The sequence below is a fragment of the Cherax quadricarinatus genome, chromosome 47 (genome assembly GCF_038502225.1).
Source record: "Cherax quadricarinatus isolate ZL_2023a chromosome 47, ASM3850222v1, whole genome shotgun sequence".
Classification (NCBI taxonomy): Eukaryota; Metazoa; Arthropoda; class Malacostraca; order Decapoda; family Parastacidae; genus Cherax; species Cherax quadricarinatus.
Window position 1 is genome coordinate 22,769,200 of NC_091338.1, and position 18,474 is coordinate 22,787,673.

Below are 18,474 nucleotides of genomic sequence, written 5' to 3' on the forward strand. Positions count from 1 at the left end.
AGACCCATTCTCTCTCATGTAGGCCTACCAGGCCTTTCCCGCTTGATTTGAAGCCGCTAGAATTTATGCATATAAATACGTCAGAAACAGTGGTGCCTAAGACATATTTATACGGTGTAAACAGTCAAAGGGTTAAGGGAGCTAGTCACTCGTTGACCTCTACTATCTCTCTTTGTTGATCAGTTGCTTTGTCTTTATTAGGAACCTTATTTTGAATATTGTCTTTTAAACATATCCCTGAGGTATCCTGGTAATATCTGCTGTTTCCAACAATAATACTGCAGCCTGATTGTTTCCCACAAACACCCATACCTCTATAATCTATCAGTTTGAAGTCCTAGACAAGTCATCAATATCCCCCTCAATCGAATTGGCTAATGCAACCACTCCAACCCCAGAGAGATGAACCCCATCCCTTGGAAACGTATCATGTTTGCCATAGAATTTGTCCCAGTTATCATTGAATGCGATTGCAAGTTCCTTGCAGTACCTGTCTAGCCAGCAATTTATACCAGTTGACCTAGACATCCATTCATTGCCCACTCCCTTTCTAGGCAAGATGCTACATATGATAGGGATCCCTCCTTTAGACCTGACTACTACTATGGCTGACCTGTACTTATCCAGTAGCTCCTGTCTCTTGCCCTTCCCAATGTCAGTTCCACCAGCACTAAGACAGATAATAGGCTTGTTCCCATTACCTGACATAATATTATCCAATCTGCTATGTCACCAACACCAGCTCCTGGGAGGCACACACACTGTCTGACTTTTCTATCTCTGTTACAAAAAGCACGGTCCATGTATCTTACCTGAGAGTCTCCCACAATCAGAATATTCTTACAGTAATTATACACTGTTAATGTTTGTGTTTATTTTGCTCAACCTTGATACAGGATGTGTGTCTGGCTGATCATGCCATGGATTTGAGGCCTATAAATGATAAAATTAATCCTGTTGAAGATCTCATAGAGAGTCATATCCACAAGATGATAATTAAAGCCAAGGAACTTCATACAGGTAAGAATTTGCCTTTATGCCTTTTGCATATTAAACTGCTTTTCCTTGGATGCGCTCTCAATAATTTTCGTATGGAAGTAAAGTGACATAATTGAGAGTACTTTTTTATTTTTTGAAGTTGACTGCATCTTTTGTGCTTTAGACTCATTTGCACATATACCAAATGGGTCTCAAGGAACCCATTTGATGTATGTCCTACTTTCTCTCACAGCAAATACTCATTTCTTTGTGGTAGTAGAATCTGTTTAACACTTTTCATCTCACTGAAGACTTTCTTTGCCTCTGTATGTTTAGATATTCCTTTGCCTCAGTGTTGTTTATATATTATTGCTTCACTTCAACTTCCATTTATACATTTACACTGTTGTATCAGTGCAAATTCTTCTTCAGTTAGCATTTAGCTTTCTTGATCCCCTGGGAACCCTGCACCTATCTAAACTACCAGTGGGATTCTTGGTAGGAAATTATATTGAAGTATTTCTTAACACTGCTTACAAGTGAAACAGCAAATTACAGTGATAATAGTGTACAGTACATATATCGTGTTAGAAATGAAGTGTAATTTCAGAAGTTATTGGATCCAATGCAGTACAAAAAAAATGTCCTTTGTTCAATATAAATAATATGTATGTATTACAAGTTTTGTATTTATTTTGTAGAAATTACTTTCTCAAAGGATATGAAATTTTTAACAATTTGATGAATAAAATTATAATTTTGAAAGTACTTCCAGTTAAGGCATGTATTTTGGGAAGTGGTAGTAGTACCTCTAAGTTGATACAATTTAGACATGTACCCTTTGGTCAATGTTATACAGTGGTACCATGAGTTTCGGCCATAATTCGTTCCAGAATGCTGTTCGAATGCCGTTACTGAACAAATTTGTTCCTATAAGGAATAATGTAAATTAGATTAGTCCATTTCAGACCCCCCAAAAATACACTTACAAAAACACTTACAATAATACACTTACATAATTGTTCATGTTGGGAGCTGTACGAAACTTGGGGTACCACTGTATATATATGTACATGTATATATATATATATGTATGCAAAACAACCACTCTGAAAGAATAAAGAAATTCCAAGCGCTTTCGTGACTACTCACATTGTCAAGGAACTATGAAAGTAAAGCATCCAAGGAAGGTATATAAGGGGTCTGGCCAACACCTCACTATCAGATCCCACAACGGTTAAACACCTGACGCGCGCCGGCCCAACTGGACAGGTCCTTTGCACAACCCACCAACAAACTATTCTACCCAAGAAAATTTTTAAAATTATTATTTGTCCAGTGTATTATTAAATCCTTCCCAAATTCTATTAATTATAAATGGATCTAATTTATTTAAACCAAAGGAAATATTCATATTATTGTCAAAACTGCTTTTTATGAAACAAGATTCAATTATATTCCTGTCGACCATGGACTTGCTTGATACTACTTTCTCAACTTTTTGAAAATCAATTGGATGGTTAAAATCTCTTACATGAATAAATAGAGCATTGGAATCTTGTCCAGTTTTAATGCTATATTTATGTTGTTTTAATCTTAGTTCGAGATTTTTACCAGTTTGACCATAATAATATGCCTTCTCTTCTTAAGACTTTTAATATTAAAGTTGTATTCAAAAATCTTGATACAGTAAAAAAACTTTTGATAAAGAATTCCCCCTAAAATGCTGATGGATGTGTTTATAAGATTCCTTGTAAAATTTGCGATAAAGTTTATTACGGTCAAACTGGTAAAAATCTCGAACTAAGATTAAAACAACATAAATATAGCATTAGAAGTGGACAAGATTCCAATGCTTTATTTATTCATGTAAGAGATTTTAACCATCCAATTGATTTTCAAAAAGTTGAGAAAGTAGTATCAAGCAAGTCCATGGTCGACAGGAATATAATTGAATCTTGTTTCATAAAAAGCAGTTTTGACAATAATATGAATATTTCCTTTGGTTTATATAAATTAGATCCATTTATAATTAATAGAATTTGGGAAGAATTTAATAATACACTGGACAAATAATAATTTTAAAAATTTTCTTGGGTAGAATAGTTTGTTGGTGGTTGCGCAAAGGACCTGTCCAGTTGGGCCGACGCGCATCAGGTGTTTAACCGTTGTGGGATCTGATAGTGAGGTGTTGGCCAGACCCCTTATATACCTTCCTTGGATGCTTTACTTTCATAGTTCCTTGACAATGTGAGTAGTCACGAAAGCGCTTGGAATTTCTCTATTCTTTCAGAGTGGTTGTTTTGCATATTCTGAAATCACCTGTTTACCATGATCTTATTGCATATATATGTATGTCTATTATACTAATATAATAGGAGTACCCAGTGGCTATTGCTTTATTTATTCACTATACAAGTACAATGTAGAGAAGAAAACCCTTTTCCCTATGAGCATGTGTAGAAAGTACAATACGTATAACAAATTCTTTACAGTGCAAGTCTTGTCTTAACAATTATCAGTGATAGAAAATGTATTCTTGGGCTATTAGTAAAGACTAAATTGTTCTTTTCTATTGGCTCTTGAGCTGCAGTATATGAATTATTTTGCTAAAATTAAACCAAATGCTATTGCCTTTACAGGTCATCCAAAACAACCCACAAAACCTCTTATTCGGCTGAGGGTTGAATATACGGACGAATCGCAGATGTTCAACGCATGTCGATTTGGCCACAGATTTGAGAATGAAGTTGCTAATCCCAGCGAGATGATATTGTTTAGAAAATTTAAGCAAGAAAAGAAGCCAGCAGACATTGGTATTGATGGTGATGCTATGGATGCTGTGTTTGCTGAAGATGTACGTCATACTTGTAACACTTAAATATCTATGTTAATCAATGAAATGAGAAAGTCTGGAGAGCAAATAGATTTTGCACTCTAAAACGTAAGAGAAGAGATGTTAGGTGAGGAGGTGGAGGTACTGGAAAGATGGAAATGATGTTATGATGCGTTGAATATTAACCCTTTCGGTGTCGATTCCATAGTACTATGGCTTGAGAGCCAGTGTCGGTCCTGTAGTACTATGCCAAAATTCTAGCACCTTCAAATCTGGTGGAAGAAAGCTGGTAGGCCTACGTATGAAAGAATGGGTCTGCATGGTCAGTGTGCGCAATATAGAAAAAATCCTGCCGCATGCAGTACATAATGAGAAAAAAAACTTCGACCGTGTTTTTGGTTTAAAACACCGACTTTGCAGTGTATTTTTGCATGGTATTTATGGTTGTATTCTCATTTTCTTGGTCTCATTTGATAGAATGGAAGATATATTACAGAAATGGAGATAATTTTGATTGGTTTCAAGATGAAAAATACCTTGAAATTGAGCTCAAAGTAGCAGAAATGTTTGATTTTTGCCAATGTTCAAGAGTAAACAAGAGTAAACAAAAGTAAACACTGTCCAGTACATGTACACCTGGCAAGTCTAATATGCAGTCTTGAATGGGTTGACATTATTTATACAATTATAATAATGCAGTAGTCTGCATAAGAGTAAATCTTCTATTTTTTGTGAGAATAAAAATTCAAAATGGAAAGCAAGAGTAATATAAGAGGGACCTGGAGATGTGACTAATAAACAGAGAAAATGTTATTTTAGTGACAGGAATGTTTGCCTTGTTTATTTTGGACCCTATTTTGGCATCTTTTGAAATTTGTGTGAAATTGGCCAAATTGCCAATTTCTGGCCACTTTATTGGGTAATTGAAATTGGTAAATGGGCAGTTTCTTGTACTCAGTCAATAGAACAAATAGAGTTCTAGTGAAATAGCTATGATTTTAGATGACTGGAATAATGGAATTGGCTGAAAATAGGGCTCAAAGTTGGCAAAATTGCCAATGTGTAAATTCGCCGAGGGTGCTAACTTCGCAAGAGTGTAATTTCTTAAGTTTTCCACCAAATTTTGTACTTTTGGTGTTATTACCATCGGAAAAAGATTCTCTATCATTTCATAAAATTTTTCAGCACAGAGAACGAGTTAAGGATCAAAGATCTCGACACCGAAAGGGTTAATGAGGAAGGATACAACAGTGATTGGGCATTGACATGTAACATAGTATAGCAGAGAGGCAGAGCCTGAGGTGGATGTGGGTATAACGAGAGAGGGTAAAGCAGCTTCGGCAGATGGAATTAAGGCAGATGTTAAAAGCAACTGAGAGTAGTGCTGGAGTGGTTGGTGTATTTGTTCACTATGTGCATGAAAGGATGGAAGGTGCATAAGGATTGGCACCCTGTATAAGGAAAAAGGAGATGAGAGAGAATGTAAGGGAATGTAGGGATGAGAAAGAAAATAGGATTGTAGTGGAGCAGTAAGGGTTTAGGAAGGGTAGATGTGTAGACCATGTTTTTACATCAAAGCATGTGAGAAAGTTTGCAGAGGCGCTCAGATACGACACTTTAGATGTCCCTCCAAACAGCCAATATCCCAAACCCCTTCTTTAACCCTTTGAGGGTCGACAGGCCCTCTCCGAAACTCTTTCTCAGGGTCGGCCAAATTTAAAAAAAAAAAATTATTTTTTCTTATGAAAAGATAGAGAATCTTTTCCCGATCATAAGGACACCAAAAGTTTGAAATTTGATGGAAAACTTACAGAATTATGCTCTCACAAAGTTAGCGGTCTCGGCGATGTTTACGCATCGGCGATTTTGCCCACTTTGAGCCCCATTTTCGGCCAATTCCACTGTACTAGAACTCCATTTTTTCTATCGAATGAGTGCAAAAAACCACCCATTTATGAAATTCAACTATCCAGTACAGTGGTCAGAATTTAGCAATTTTGCCAATTTCACACAAATTTCAAAAGATGCCAATTTCCGAATAGGGTCCAGAATAAACAAGAAAGACATTCCTGGCACTAAAATGACATTTCCTCTGGTCATTAGTCACGTCTCAAGGCCCCTTTGAATTTTTATTCTCACAAAAAATATAATATTTACTGTTATGCAGACTACTGCATTAGTGTAAAAAATGGTATAAATATTATTGGCGCACTTGTGAAAGAATATTAGACTCACCAGTTGACGTGTATTGCACGCTTGGCACGATTTGTTTACTTTTGAAATTTGGTAAAAATCGAACATTTCTGCTACTTTGAGCTCAATTTCAAGGTATCTTTCATTGTAAAACCAGTCAAAATCATCTCAATTTCTGTAATATGTCTTCCATTCTATAAAATGAGACCAAGAAAACTAGAATACAACAATAAATACCATACGAAAATACAGTGCAAAGTCGCTGTTTTATTCCAAAAAAATGGTCAGTTTTTTTTTTTCTCATTATGCACTGTGTGCTGCAGGATTTTTTTTAGACTGTGCACACTGACCACATAGATCCATTCTTTCATATGAAGGCCTACCAGCTTTCTCCCACTAGATTTGAGGGCACTAGAATTTAGGAGTACTAGTACGTCAAAAACCCTGGGTCGTAAGCCGTACTAGTACGTCCGAAACCCTCAAAGGGTTAAAGTGCAGGCATTGTCTTCCCACTTCCAGGACTCAACTCCGGCTAACCGGTTTCCTTGAATCCCTTCACAAAATATTACGGGCTGGAGTTTTGAGACTCTATGACCGCGGGTTCAATCCCGGCCGGGGGTATGGTTTGTTTACCCTTCTCAAACTCCAACAGTTCATCAGGTCCCAAAAATCATTCATCTTTATTCACTCCTATCTGACACACTCGCACATGCTTCCTGGAAGTCCAAGCTCCTTGCCCACATAACCTCATTTACCCCCTCCCTCCAACCTTTTCAAGGACAACCCCTACCCCACCTTCCTTCCCCTACAGATTTATATGCTCTCCAAGTCATTCTACTTTGTTCCATTCTCTCTAACTGATGAAACCACCTCAACAACCCCTCTTCAGCCCTCTGATTTATACTTTTATTAACTCCACACCTACTCCTAATTTCCACACTATGAATTCTCTGCATAATATTTACACCACACATTGCCCTTAGACACGACATCTCCAGTGCCTCCAGCCTCCTCCTCGCTGCAGCATTTACAACCCATGCTTCACACCCTTATAAGAGTGTTGGTACAGGTCGGCCATCACTAATCCGGCATTCAGTTATCCGGTTCCATCAGTAATCCGGCACTAATTTTGGCTAGCATAGTTTCAAATTTCATCATTATACTGACTCAGAAATTGTGCAGATGGTAAATCCACAGCAGGAAGCCAGTGGAGGAGAAAGCAGGGACGAAAATGAGGACAATGTAGCAAAGTCTCCCTATTGATAGGTTAATTAAGTGTATTCTAACCTAACAACTCTAATCCAGCAAACTCTATAATCTGGCACACTACAGGTCCCAGTGATGCCGGATTAGGAATGGCCGACCTGTACCACTATACTCTCATATATTCCCTTCTTTGCCTCCATGGATAACGTTGCTTGTCTCAGATATCTCAACGCACCACTTGCCTTTTTTTCTTCATCAATTCTATGGTTAACCTCATCCTTCATAAACCTATCTGTTCACAAGTCAACTCCCAAATATCTGAACACATTCACTTCTTTCATACTCCCTCCCTCCAACGTGATATCCAGTTTTTCTTTATCTAAATTGTTTGGTACCCTCATCACCTTACTCTTGTATGTGCTCACTTTCAACTTTATACCTTTACACACCCTCTCAAATTCGTCCATTAAACCTTTGCAACTTCTCTTTAGAATCGTCCAAAAGCACAGTATCAACAAAAAGTAGCTGTGTTAACTCCCATTTTGTATTTGATTCCCCAAAATTTAATCCAACCCCTCTCCCCAACACCCTAGCATTTACTTCTTTTATAACCCCATCTATAAATATGTTAAACAACTATGATGACATTACACATCCCTGTCCAAGACCTACTTTTACTGGGTAGTAATCCCTCTCTCTCCTACACACCCTAATCTGACTCACTATCTTCATAAAAACTCTTTACAGCATTTAGTAACTTACTACCTATCCCATATACTTGCAACATCTGCCACATTGCTCCCCTTTCCACTATCATATGCCTTTTCTAAATCCATAAATGCAGTAAAAACTTCCCTAACTTTATCTAAATACTGTTCACATATATACTTCAATGTAAACACTTGATCTACACATCCCCTACCCACTCTAAACCCTCTTTGCTCATCCATAATCCTACTCTCTGTCTTACCTCTAATTCTTTCAATAATAACCTTACTGTATACTTTTCCTGGTATACTCAGTAAACTTATTCCACTATAATTTTTACAGTCTCTATGGTCCCCCTTCCCTTTATACAGTGGACCCCCGGTTAACAATATTTTTTCATTCCAGAAGTATGTTCAGGTGCCAATACTGACCGAATTTTTTCCCATAAGGAATATTGTGAAGTAGATTAGTCCATTTCAGACCCCCAAACATACACGTACAAACGCACTTACATAAATACACTTACATAATTGGTCGCATTGGGAGGTGATCGTTAAGCGGGGGTCCACTGTATAAAGGAACTATACATGCTCTCTTGCCAATCCCTAGGTACCTTCCCCTCTTCCACACATTTATTAAACAAAAATACCAACCACTCCAACACTATATCCCCCCCAGCTTTTAACATTTCTGTCATGATCCCGTCAGTTCCTGCTACTTTACCCCCTTTCATTTTACGTGATGCCTCACGCACCTCCCCCACACTCCCATCCTGCTCTTGTTCACTCTTAAAAGATGATATACCTCCCTGGCCAGTGCAGGAAATGACCGCCTCCCTTTCTTCGCCGATATTTAAAGTTCCTCAAAATATTCCTGCTATCTACCCAATTCCACCAGCTTCCCATCTACTAACTCCCCTACTCTGTTTTTGACTGACAAATCCATTCATTCCCTAGGGTTTCTTGTTTATCTCACTCCAAAAAATTTTTCTTTTCATTAAAATTTCTTGACAGTGCCTCTCCCACTATTATCTGCTCTCCTTTTGCACTCGCCACTCTCTTCACCTTTCTTTTACTCTCCATATACTCTACTCTTCTTATAATGCTTCTGCTTTGTAAAAACCTCTCATAAGCTACCTTTTTCTCTTTTATCACACCCTTTACTTCATCATTCCACCAATCACTCATCTTTCCTCCTGCACCCACCCTCCTATAGCCACAAACTTCTGCCCCACATTCTAATACTGCATTTTTAAAACTATTCCAACCCTTTTCAACACCCCCACCCCTGACTACTCATACTTGCACTAGCCCACCTTTCTGCCAATAGTTGCTTATATCTCACCCGATCTTGCTCCTCCCTTAGTTTATACACTTTCACCTCTCTCTCTTACTTCTTTTTTCAATTTTCCTTTCATCCCATCTACCTCTTACTCTAACTGTAGCTACAACTAAACAATAATTCAATATATCAGTTGCCCCTCTGTAAACCTGTACATCCTGAAGCCTACCCATCAACCTTTTATCCACCAATACATAATCTAACGAACTACTTTCATTACATGCCTCCTTTATCATACCTTGTATACTTATTTATCCTCTTTTTCATAAAATATGTACAGTGGACCCCCGCATACTGATGGCACCACATAGCGATTAATCCGCATACCGCTTGCTTTAATCGCAAAAATTTTGCCTCGCATACCGCTTAAAAACCCGCTCAACGATTTTCGTCCGAGACGCGTCCAATGTGCGCCCTCAGCCAGCCTCACATGTGCTGCCCGTGCCATTGTTTACCAGCCAGCCTCCGCGGTAACATTCAAGCATACAATCGGAATATTTCGTATTATTACAGTGTTTTCGGTGCTGTTTCTGGAAAATAAGTGACCATGGGCCCCAAGAAAGCTTCTAGTGCCAACCCTACACCAATAAGGGTGAGAATTCCAATAGAAATGAAGAAAGAGATCATTGATAAGTATGAAAGTGGAGTGCGTATCGCCGACCTGGTCAGGTTGTACAAGAAACCCCAATCAACCATCGCTACTATTGTGGGCACCAGAAAGGCAATCAAGGAAGCTGTTCTTGCCAAAGGTTTAACTGTGTTTTCGAAACAAAGATCGCAAGTGATGGAAGATGTTGAGAGACTCTTATTGGTGTGGATAAATGAAAAACAGCTAGCAGGAGATAGCATCTCTCAAGCGATCATAAGCGAAAAGGCTAGGAAGTTGCATCAGGATTTAATTAAAAAAATGCCTGCAACTAGTGCTGATGTGAGTGAACTTAAGGCCAGCAAAGGTTGGTTTGAGAGATTTAAGAAGCGTAGTGGCATACATAGTGTGATAAGGCATGGTGAGGCTGCCAGTTCGGACCACAAAGCGGCTGAAAAATATGTGCATGAATTCAAGGAGTACATAGAGACTGAAGGACTGAAACCTGAACAAGTGTTTAATTGTGATGAAACAGGCCTGTTTTGGAAGAAAATGCCAAGCAGGACCTACATTACTCAGGAGGAAAAGGCACTCCCAGGACATATGCCTATGAAAGACAGGCTTACTTTGTTGATGTGTTCCAATGCTAGTGGTGATTGCAAAGTTAAGCCTTTATTAGTGTATCACTCTGAAACTCCCAGACCGTTCAGGCAAAAGAATGTCCTCAAGGAGAATTTGTGTGTGCTGTGGAGGGCAAACAGTAAGGCATGGGTCACTAGGGACTTTTTCTATAACTGGTTACACCATGCATTTGCCCCCAATGTGAAAGATTACCTAACTGAAAAGAAATTAGAACTTAAGTGCCTACTGGTGTTAGACAATGCCCCTGGTCATCCTACAGACGTGGCAGAGCGACTTTATGGGGACATGAGCTTCATTAAGGTGAAGTTTTTGCCTCCTAATACCACTCCTCTCCTGCAGCCCATGGACCAGCAGGTTATTGCAAACTTCAAAAAACTGTACACAAAAGCTCTGTTTGAAAGGTGCTTTGTAGTAACCTCAGAAACTCAACTGACTCTAAGAGAGTTTTGGAGAGAGCACTTTAATATCCTCAATTGTGTAAACCTTATAGGTAAGGCTTGGGAGGGAGTGACTAAGAAGACCTTGAACTCTGCTTGGAAGAAACTGTGGCCAGAATGTGTAGACAAAAGGGATTTTGAAGGGTTTGAGGCTAACCCTGAGAGGATTATGCCAGTTGAGGAATCCATTGTGGCATTGGGAAAGTCCTTGGGGTTGGAGGTTAGTGGGGAGGATGTGGAAGAGTTGGTGGAGGAGGACAATGAAGAACTAACCACTGATGAGCTGATAGATCAACTTCAAGAGCAAGAGGCCAGACCTGAGAAAACTGGTTCAGAGGAGGGGAGAGAGAAATTGAAGAAGTTGCCTACTACAAAGATTAAGGAAATGTGTGCAAAGTGGCTTGAAGTGCAAACCTTTTTTGATGAAAATCACCCTCACACAGCTATTGCAAGCCGTGCTGGTGATTATTACACTGACAATGTTGTGAAACACTTTAGGGAAGTCATAAAGGAACGAGAGGTACAGGCCACTATGGACAGATATGTTGTGCGAAAGAAGTCCAGTGACTCTGAAGCTGGTCCTAGTGGCATTAAAAGAAGAAGGGAAGTAACCCCAGAAAAGGACTCGACACCTCAAGTCTTAATGGAAGGGGATTCCCCTTCTAAACACTAACACTCTCTCTCCCCTCCTCCCATCCCATCAGTCATCACCAGATCTTCAATAAAAGTAAGTGTCATGTAATTGTGCATGCCTTTTTCAGTTTGTGTGTACTAAAATTAACATTTCATGTGGTAAAAAAAATTTTTTTTTCATACTTTTGGGTGTCTTGCACGGATTAATTTTATTTCCATTATTTCTTATGGGGAAAATTCATTCACATACCGATTATTTCGCATAACAATTACCCCTCTTGCACGGATTAAAATCGGTATGCGGGAGTCCACTGTATTATTACCAAACCTCTTTCTACACGTAGCTCAATTAAAGGCTCCCCATTTTCATTTACCCCTGGCACCCCAAATTTTCCTACTACTCCCTCCACAACATTTTTACCCACTTTTGCATTGAAATCCCCAACCACAAGTACTCTCACACAAAAAGCAATACATTAAATGATTATGTATTGAATCAGTTTTATATAGAATAATAAAAACCTGCAAGTGATATACATCTTTAATGAATGAATAATATTGTAGAGATTTTAATGAATGAGCTTGAACAATATTTAGAATGTTTGTGGTGTGTGTATTAGGTATCAGAGACACGTGTGGAGGACCTGGTGGAACAGTACTTTGCAGGACTTGAGGATCAAAACCAACAGCTGTTTTTGCTGACAGAGCGAGGTTTGGCAAGTGCTGTCCGATCTTTTGTGGAGAAAGATGACAAAGATGCCATCAGTGAAATTGTCAAGTAAGCTCTCCTCTCATTTACAATAAAAAAAACTTTTCCTATAATTGATGTCTTACAATTTTTACTGATATAGAAAAATTACTTTTTTCATGTTTTGACATGTGGGTGTCATATAACAGTCAAACAGTCATTGTACCAGTAGCCTTGCTGAACCATACTTAAAAAAAAAAATTCCCAAAAGGAAAACAAAAAAATAAAGTTTTTAAATCTTGACTTGCACACATTATGATTAAGAAAATGTATAGATGCTTGTGGTCTCCTTTCTCAAGTAGTTTTGATACTGTTGTTCGAGTAGATATTGCAGCCTCTTCTCACTTAGCGACCAGTATGCATACCTAATTAATGTATATTAGAGCTGATTTTCTCTATTCTGTTTATTACAGTACAGTGGACCCCCGCTTTACGATCACCTCCCAATGCGACCAATTATGTAAGTGCGTTTGTACGTGTATGTTTTGGGGCCTGAAATGGACTAATCTAATTCACAATATTCCTTATGGGAACAAATTCGTTCAGTACTGGCACTTGAACATACTTCTGGAATGAAATAATATCGTAAACCGGGGGTCAACTGTATATAGTACACTATTGTATAAACATTTAAAAATATACTAAAAATGTTATAAATTGTGCAAAGGTGACATTAAAACTATCAAAGATGGTTGACACAAACCCACTACCATTATAGTATGCTCCTTGCTTAGTGATGAATTCGTTGACCGACATGATCTTAGTAACGGAACTCAGTCGTTAAGTGAGAAGAGGCTGTACAGTGGACCCTTGCCTAACGAACGCATCGCATAACGTTAAATCCGCCTAGCGATACATTTTAACACAAAAAAGGGGATTCCCCTTCTAAACATTAAGACTCTCTCCTCCTCCCATCCCATCAATCATCACCAGATCTTCAATAAAGGTAAGTGTCATGTAATTGTACATGTCTTCTTCAGTTTGTGTGTATTAAAATTAATATTTCATGTGGTAAAATTTTTTTTTTCATACTTTGGGGTGTCAGGAACGGATTAATTTGATTTCCATTATTTCTCATGGGGAAAATTAATTCGGCTAACGATAATTTCGCCTAACGTTGAGCTCTCAGGAACGGATTAATATCGTTAGGCGAGGGTCCACTGTACTTGGTAATGATTCACCCCTGTTTCATCAATACCTGTGTGTACTAGGTTATCATAACTCTTAAGAGAAATCAATTCATATTTATCTTTATGATCATTTTCTTCACAGGCATCAGTTGGAAAAAACAAAAAAGCATATATTATCTCTTGACAAAGAATTTGTAGAAGATGACGTTGAGGAGGATGTCATCATGTACCGACTGGAAAGAATGACTCGTGATCCTAAGAGAGAAGAGGAAGAGGTTTGTAATATACAATATTTACTGATATATTACTTTTTTAAATAACAAGAAGGCACAATACTGTGACAGGAACAATACATAAATATCGTGCACTTAGGAGGACCTCATGATGACATTTTGGTCTGACTTGGACCATTTACAGAGTCACAGTGTGACTTTGTAAACAGTCCAAGTCGAACCAAAACGTCATGAGCTCCTCTCACCTATGTGCGGGTTATTTGATAACATTACTTTTTTAATGGTGCTGGGGATCACAGTCCTTGTGGCTTGCTCTCATATCAGTCTCATATATACAGCAAACCGTTATATTACACAGTAGTTATGTTCCTGAAAACACCGTGTTAGGTAAATCTGTATTAGATAAACTGAAGAATATATGAGAAAAATAGGGTTACATTCCTGGGAGCCCCAAAAAAGCCAAACAACTTCGTTTTAGACCTCTAGATCTTACAAAAATAAAAGTGAATATGTAATTGTAGTTCATTTTTGTGATGTATTATGTTGTTTTTACTGCTTAAGATTAGTAAATGCAACAGAAATAATAGTACAGTGATACCTCGGGATACGAACAGCTAAAAACTCGAACACTTACGTAAGTATATTTATGTAAGTGCTTTTGTAAGTGTATTTTTGGGGGGTCTGAAACAGATTAATCTAATTTACATTATTCCTTATGAGAATAAATTCGTTCGGTATCGGCACTAGAACAGCCTTCTGGAACGAAATAAGTTTGTATCCCGAGGTACCACTGTGTTTCTTACCTTAAATTGTGGGCGCTGGTGTTTGTTGTTGATTGTGACGAGAATGCAGAGTTATGCTGTGGCCCTACTGGGCTGAGGTGGACGATAGAGGTTCTGGTATTGAAGTCGATGGTTATACTGGAGTGCGCATAAGTTCTGTAATTGATTTCTGAGCTATTTTACCCTGCAGTACATTATACAGCTGACTGTAAGGCATCATCTGCTCGAGACACCATTTCCAAGCACTTCTAGATTTATCAGGATCCTCTTCAGTTAAAAAAGTGTAACTAAGTCAGTAAGTCAGCCAAGTCAGTCAGTCAGTCAGTCAGTCAAGTAAATCAGTCATTCAATTAAATCAGTTAAGTCAGTCAGTCAAGTAAGTCAGTCAGATAATTCAATCATTCAAGTCAGTTATTCATTACACAAACTCGTATATTTAACCTCATTCTTTTTAATTGTACAAACTGACGCTTCAGTAAGGTCAAAGGCTATCTCTTGTCAAATATCTCTATTTTCGTCATTAACTCTTGCCACTTTCAGCAGCACTCGTGTACCTCTTGGGTGCCATGATTGCTTGGCAAACCCGCAACAAAGCAGCAGCTTGAGCCATTGAAATTTTTTCCTTGCCTACAAATGGAACCTTGTTAAGTCAATTTTATGAAGTACTATTGTATAAAACTGTGCTGCAATTTTTCAACATTGCAATAACCAAAACATGGCAAATAAATCTGTGTAATATAATGGTTTACTGTATACAGTGGAACCTTGGTTGTCGAACTTAATTCATTCCAGGTGTTGGTTCAACAACCAAAATGGTTCACAACCAAACCAATTTTTCCCATAAAGAATAATGTAAATATAATTAATCCAGACCAAAAGTGACAAAATAATTTATTAATAATAATGTACTAACTACTACGTAAAACACTGTATAAAATTATAGAGCACAGGGAAACTGTAAAAATTAATACTAAATGAAAATTTAACTGAAATACTGTACAGTTAATGAAAATTTAACTGCCTCTTACATGTCAGAGAAGAGCTAATGGCAAAATTCTAGTGGCTTTAAATCTTGTGGGAGAAAGCTGGTAGGCCTACATGTGAGAGAATGGGTTTGCATGGTCATTCTGCATGTGCAGAATAAAAAAAATTCCTACAGCATGCAATGCAGAATGTGTTTTTGGTTTAAAATAGCAACTTTGTAGTGTATTTTCACATGGCATTTATGGTTGTATTCTCGTTTCCTTGATCTCATTTGATAGAATGATAGATATATTACAGAAACGGAGATAATTTTCAGAGGTTTAACCCTTTGACTGTTTTGGTCGTATATATACGCCTAACGAGCCAGTGTTTCAGACGTATATATACTCAATAATTCTAGCTGCTTCAAATCAAGCGGAAGAAAGCTGGTAGGCCCACATGTGAGAGAATGGGTCTGTGTGGTTAGTGTGCACCACATAAAAAAATCCTGCAGCACACAGTGCGTAATGAGAAAAAAAAAACTGATCGTTTTTTTGGATTAAAACGCCGACTTTGAGGTGTATTTTCGTATAGTATTTATCGATGTATTTGCGTTTTCATGGTCTTAGGTGATAAAATGGAAAACATATTACAGAAATAGAGATGATTTTCATTACTTTGACGATGAAAACGACCTTGAAACTGAGCTCAAAGTAGCAGAAATGTTCTATTTTTACCAATGTTCAGGAGTAAACAAATCACACCACACGTCCAATACACATCAACTGGGGAGTCTAATATTCTTTCACTAGTGCACTGATATTATTTATACCATTTTTACAATAATGCAGTAGTCTGCATAACAGTAAATTTTGTATTTTTTTGTATGAATAAAAAATCAAAATAGAAAGCAATAATAATATAAGAGGGGTCTAGAGATGTGACTAATGAACAGAGGATATGTTATTTTAGTGCCAAGAATGTCTACCTTGTTTATTCTGGACCCTATTTTGAAATTGGCATCTTTTTTAGTTTGTGTGAAATTGGCCAAATTGCCAATTTCTGACCACAATATTGGGTAGTCCAAATTGGTAAATGGGAGGTTTCTTGTACTCAGCTGATAGATAAAATGGAATTCTAAAGAAATAGCTATGAGTTTGGTCAACTGGAACAACGGAATTGGCTGAAAATAGGGCTCAAAGTCGGCGAAATCGCCGATACTCATATGTCGCCGAGACCACTAACTTCGCAGGAGCGTAATTCCATGAGTTTTCGACCAAATGTCGAACTTTTGGTGTCATTACCATCAGGAAAAGATTCTCTATCATTTCATAAGAAAAATAATTTTTTTTTTTTTTTTCAAAAATTTAGCGACATAGAATGAGTTTCAGAAAGGGGCCTGAAACAGTCAAAGGGTTAAAGACTAAAATTAGCTTGAAATTGAGCTCAAAGTAGCAGAAATACAGTGGAACCTCAAAAATCGAACTTAATCCTTTCCAGGAGCTAGTTCTAAATTCGAAAAGTCTGAAATTCGGAGCAATATTTCCCGTAAGAAATAATGGAAATACAATTAATCTGTTCCAGGAACCCAAAAATATTCACACAAAAATACATTTTATAGAGATTAATTACAGTTTTACATACAACAAATACTATAGTTTTTAATTATGTATAGTAATACATAACATTTTTACTTACATTTATTGAAGATTGGTGATGGCATCTGGAAGATAGGGAGGAGGAGAGAAGGAGCTGGGGTTAGTGTTTGGAAGGAGAATCCCCCTCCATGAGGACTTCAGGTTACTTCCCTTCTCTGTCTTTTAATGCTACTAGGACCAGCTTGAGAGTCACTGGACCCCTGTCTCACAAAGTAACTGTCCACAGTCCTCTGTTTCTGGCACCTCTTTAACATTTCCCTAAAATGGGACATGGTTCTGTCACTGAACTTGTTGCAAAGATGGCTTGTTTCAGCTTGCTCAGGGTGGTACTTCTGCACAAACATTTGGACTTCATTCCACTTGGCACAAATCTCCTTAATCTTTGAAGAAGGCACCTCATCCACTCCCTATATTAACACCTTTTGCAACATCAGCTTCCTTGATTTGTTCTTTCTTTGACAGGATAGAACCGATGGTCGACTTGTTTTTCCAATACATCCTGGCAAGCTCAACAAGTCTCACACCACTCTCATAAGAACATAAGAACATAAGAACGAAGGAACACTGCAGAAGGCCTACTGGCCCATGCGAGGCAGGTCCAAGTCCCTACCGGCTTAAGCCAATGCACCCAACCTAGTCAGGTCAGGTCACATTGACTTAAGGGAGGAACACGGCAACCGACCTGTTAGCACAAGCTATCAGGTCTAACTCACACCCACCCACATCTACTCATGTATTTATCCAACCTATTTTTAAAGCTACACAACGTTCTGGCCTCTATAACGGTACTTGGGAGTTTGTTCCACTCATCCACAACTCTATTACCAAACCAGTACTTTCCTATATCCCTCCTGAATCTGAATTTTTCCAACTTAAAACCATTGCTGCGAGTCCTGTCTAGGCTAGATATTTTCAGCACACTATTTACATCCCCTTTATTTATTCCTGTCTTCCACTTATAAACCTCAATCATATCCCCCCTAATTCTACGTCTTTCTAGAGAGTGCAGTTTCAGGGCCCTTAGCCTATCCTCATAGGGAAGGTTTCTGATACATGGGATCATCTTTGTCATCCTCCTTTGTACATTTTCCAGAGAATTTATATCCATTCTGTAATACGGTGACCAAAACTGTGCAGCATAATCTAAATGAGGCCTAACCAAGGATGTATAGAGTTGAAGAACAACCTGAGGACTCCTATTATTTATGCTTCTTGATATGAAGCCAAGGATTCTATTAGCTTTATTGCGAACACTTATGCACTGTTGTCTTGGTTTCAGATTACTGCTAACCAGAACTCCTAAATCTTTTTCGCAATCCGTAATATTAAGATCTACATTATTTAGTTTATATGTGGCATGGTTATTGTCCTGTCCAACATTTAGAACTTTGCATTTGTCT

At 38.0% G+C, this 18,474-nt stretch overlaps 1 protein-coding gene across 3 annotated transcripts in view; it reads left to right on the forward strand.

Annotated features, from left to right (window-relative positions):
• The window catches only part of mre11 (double strand break repair nuclease mre11), a 99,555-nt gene that overhangs the window by 60,213 nt on the left and 20,868 nt on the right, over positions 1 to 18,474 (forward strand). For all 3 annotated transcript variants that reach the window (XM_070094755.1, XM_070094757.1, XM_070094756.1), the window contains exons 8-11: positions 897 to 1,020; positions 3,621 to 3,835; positions 12,181 to 12,338; positions 13,581 to 13,713. In XM_070094755.1, coding sequence (XP_069950856.1) covers positions 897 to 1,020; positions 3,621 to 3,835; positions 12,181 to 12,338; positions 13,581 to 13,713 — 630 coding nt within the window. The remainder of the gene's footprint in view (positions 1 to 896; positions 1,021 to 3,620; positions 3,836 to 12,180; positions 12,339 to 13,580; positions 13,714 to 18,474) is intronic.